Here is a 4,174-nt window from a genome sequence, read left to right as displayed (position 1 = left end):
ATGGTCTCTCAACAATATGCTACCTTGAATCGAACAAATGACAAAATGCCTCTTGTTGGGTTCGGTTGCTGGAAGGTTTCTCAGGATGAAGCTGAAAACACCATTTACAACGCCATTAAAAATGGTTACCGTTTGATTGATGGTGCTGCTGACTATGGTAATGAAGTTGAAGTCGGTCGTGGTATTAACAAGGCTATCAAGGAAGGCATTGTCAAAAGAGAGGAACTTTTTGGTAAAGTGGTTCAAATCCGTGCAGTTTAATTCTTGACATCTTACGTGGCTATTACACCGACGTTACTATATATAGTGGTTACCAAGCTTTGGAATACTTACCACAACAAGGCTCAAGTCCGCCCCGCTTTTGAAAAGCAATTGAAGGACCTTAATTTAGACTATGTTGATTTGTACCTTATTCACTGTAAGTATAAATACGAGATGGGGTTGGGTAGCCGTGTGTTATGCATTCCACAAAATGCTAAATCATCACCCCAATTTGATTCAATTTGTCATAGTTCCTGTTCCTTTGAAGCATGTTGATCATGCTACTGCCTATCCTCCAGGATGGTACCAACCTGGTAAAGAAGAACTCGAATTCGAACCTTCCCCAATGTACGAATGTTGGCGCGAAATGGAACACTTGGTTGACGCGAAGTTAGCTCGTAATATTGGCGTGTCTAATTTTAACGTTCAAATGATTTTAGATTTGTTGACCTACGCTAAAATCAAGCCTGCCACTTTGCAAGGTATGTATAACATAGATATCCGAGGCTTGTGCATGGACAATGGCGCTTAGCATGGCCTAACGATTTTTCAATTTTATAGTTGAACTTCATCCTTATCTTCAACAAAAGCGTTTGGTCGAATGGGTTCAAAAGCAAGGTATCCAAATTACTGCTTACTCCTCTTTCGGTCCTGCTTCCTTTGTTGACTTAACCGTTGATGGTAAGACTGCATCTCCTCTTCTGGAACATGATATCATTAAGGAAATCTCTCAAAAGCACTCCAAAACTGCCGGTCAAATTCTGCTTCGTTGGTCTATTGAAAGAAATGTTGCCGTCATCCCTAAGAGTACTCATGAAGAACGTATCAAATCTAACCTCGACCTCTTTTCATGGTCGTTGGATGGTGAAGATATGAAAAAGATCGAATCCCTCGACAAGAGATTAAGATTCAATGATCCTTTCAGCTATGGTTTCGGCTTACCTCTCTTTGATTAAATTGAAGCATTCTCTCAACATCACCTGCGTTTCATTTACCTCTTCTCATTTATAAGCTTGATTATCAGATGTAACAAAAAACAAAATTCAATCTCTCCAGATAGTGTATAATATTATGTAGTTTTTATCTTACAACGCCTTAAGTAAAAAGCTCCCCTAGAGAGGAACTTTTGTCAAAAAGTACATTCTTAACCGGAAAAAACTTTAATTTAAATAAGAGACGCTGAAAACAAATTAGATTTTTGATTACACTTTTAAATTTTGAACGGATTTATTTCTGTATGCCGCTGTCAAAAAGGGCGTGACATGTATAGGCTAAACGTATATTTATTTATATGTTTGATTAGAAGCTCAATGAATTTGTTTATTGCTGTAGTGATAGTATATCGGTGATGAAAAGGTAAAAGTACCCAATTTTCCAATCAATGAAATGGCTTTAGTTTAATCGATAATGGTATGTTTAAGGACTTCAGCCGTATCAGTAACCTTTGAAACCATCCTTTGAAACCAGCTGCGAGAACCGGAAATATTGCTGTCAAAGGAACTCACAGGAACTGGAGCCGCTTTAACTGCATGAAACGTTTCGAAACTTTCAGCGAACACATCGAGTCCATCAAATTCAATATCTGCAAATATCTGTTCATTATTAACGGTTTCTGCATGAATATTGGAAGCATCGTTGCTGATGGCATGATGGTCAATATAAACGGTATTGAAACCATGAGCTTTAGCAGCATTAAGAATGACAGGATCAGCGGAAACAATAGCGATTTCATCGGTATTTTCAATACCAAGCAGCATAGGCATGTTGGAAATAAGTGTCTCTTGCGGTAAGGTACCATTATTAACGGTGCAGGCGGCAAATATGTCAGCCGTGAATTGAGCGTGCCAACAAAAACAATTATATCGAGCTAGATCCATCATAGAGCGAATAGAAAAGGCATAAGATATAGAGATGACATACATGTTACGGAGCTGCTTCAACTTTTTGATACTGGCAGAGGCATCTGCAAAAAGTTGCAACTTGAACCAAGCAGACGCCAAAGTTTGTAATTCAGCTTCACTGAACGCGGTTGGGGGAATGAGATATTCAGCCAAGAGCGACTTTAATGTAGCCAGAAGCAAAGAAATGTCCGATTGGCTCCAACTGACTTGTAGACGTTTTTCCAGGTACAACCCGTACCATCGTATAGCAAAAGCATGAATATCGATTTGATTGAGAATACAGTAAACACTCTCCTTTGTTTTCTTCTGGAAAAGTAACCGAGACCATTCGTTGGCAATCGTAGCATGATAATTGACGATAGTACCCATTATATCAAAAGCAATGTATTTCACATTTTTGAAAGATTCAGGAATGATGGCAGTTTTCACGAGTTCAATAGTTTTGCCCTCGAAACCAACGGAAACACCTGCGGAAACTATATTTTCCAAGGCTGCCTGTGTCTTATGCTTTGCTTGCTCTTGCAGAATAACAAAATTCTCTTCAGTTGAATTGAGGTCTTCGTTGATCGCAAACTTTACCAGCGTAGTAATCTGCTCATTGATAACTTCATGAACATTTTCCAACAACGTAATTACTTGTTTTTGAGCCTTCTGTGTAGAATTTACTATTTCTGTCGAGTTATTCTCAGAAACAACAGACTGCTGTTTGAATGTGAGTTTTGTATCTTCCATAATGATTGATATTTCCTCAAGCGCTTGACTAACAATGGCTTCAACTTTCTTCTTCAACTCTATACAATCAGTGGCTACCAATTGAACCTTTTGAATGTTGTTGAACAAAGTGTCATACCAAATAGCAATCTTTTCTTGAAATATAACAATTGTATTTGTGGCTCTAGATTTAAAAACGTTTTGGGCTTCTTGAACAGAATTATAAATGGTTATAGGTTCTACGGCCTCTTGCGTACGCGTGAATCCAGGATCGTCGTTGATGAGGTCAGCATTACTGGAAAACTTGTTAGCTTCTACTTCGCTAATAGCTGTCATTTTAAACTTATCAGCGAATTGGGCCTTCGCTTCAGCTAATTGGTTGAATACAGTTTTTTGGAATTGACCCTTGATCAAAGAACAATCAATATGTTGAGTTACAGAGCCTACGTCTTCTTCATAGAGCTTGTCTATTAAGATCTTCAAGCTGCTGATTTGCTCTTCAGTTATTTTTCTCAAGGTATGGTAATAAGAGTTCCAGTCAGCAGCTATATCATCTAGAGCAATTTTGCTATATAATTCGTTCAAATCCCTGCAATATTCCTCAATCATTGACTGTAACTTTGTTTCTTCTTGCTTGCTAAATGTAGTTAATTCTGCGACGCCACACTCTTTGCTTTCGACCAGAACAATCACTTTCTCGACAAATTTAATGAACCAATTACAAACAGATTCAGTAACACTTTCAAAATGTTTAGTAATGTTGGCTAGAACTACATTTAATAGTTAAAATAGAAGTTTAGTTTCCACATATTACTGTAGCTTTACTGCCTTTACTTACCTTGCTCATGCTTTTCCGTCAAAACTACAGCCTGCGAAATATCTGAAAGTTTATTCTTTTTCTCCTGTTGCTGCTGTTCATCTTTAATGTCATTTACCACCTCTGTCACCATTTCATTTAGAACATCGTACTGAACGTTACTTATTTCATCACCTACAATAACGCCGAATTTATATTCTAGAATGTTGCTTACAGAATCATCCATAATGGTGTGTTTACTCGACTCCTTAGTATAATCGGTAATGACAGTTGCTGAAGTTTTTCTGTTCTGTTTCTCAGAGTTAAGGGATCCTTCTTCTTCTAATTTTTCCTCTGTAATTATACGTTCAGTTATCTTCTCGCTAGTCGAGAGAACTTCTGTTGTTGTATTAGTAATGGAGCTGCATTCATCAACAGTGATAATCTGAGTGTTCTCAATAACTTGAGATGCTGAAGATGATTCGTTAGAGTTGGCAGTTTCAGC

General features: G+C 37.8%; 2 protein-coding genes across 2 annotated transcripts; one reads left to right on the top strand and one right to left on the bottom strand.

Moving 5' to 3' along the window:
- On the top strand, nucleotides 1–1,217 carry BDF20DRAFT_816372 (xylose reductase; the record flags this gene model as incomplete). Its single annotated transcript, XM_053077144.1, has 4 exons — nucleotides 1–232; nucleotides 308–418; nucleotides 513–743; nucleotides 823–1,217. The coding sequence occupies 4 exons, from the start codon at nucleotides 1–3 to the stop codon at nucleotides 1,215–1,217; spliced, it is 969 nt and encodes a 322-aa protein (XP_052937906.1).
- BDF20DRAFT_365791 (uncharacterized protein) lies at nucleotides 1,188–3,750 on the bottom strand. The gene is made up of 3 exons (XM_053075287.1): nucleotides 3,712–3,750; nucleotides 1,351–3,643; nucleotides 1,188–1,273 (listed from the first exon to the last, which is right to left on the bottom strand). Exon 2 carries the CDS (start codon nucleotides 3,480–3,482, stop codon nucleotides 1,659–1,661), a length of 1,824 nt encoding a protein of 607 aa, XP_052937905.1. The 5' UTR covers nucleotides 3,483–3,643; nucleotides 3,712–3,750; the 3' UTR covers nucleotides 1,188–1,273; nucleotides 1,351–1,658.
- Nucleotides 3,751–4,174: the final 424 nt, after the last annotated feature.

This window comes from Mycotypha africana, assembly GCF_025528875.1.
Source record: "Mycotypha africana strain NRRL 2978 chromosome Unknown BDF20scaffold_3, whole genome shotgun sequence".
In the NCBI taxonomy this organism is placed as follows: Eukaryota; Fungi; Mucoromycota; class Mucoromycetes; order Mucorales; family Mycotyphaceae; genus Mycotypha; species Mycotypha africana.
This window is presented reverse-complemented; position numbering and strand designations above follow the sequence as displayed.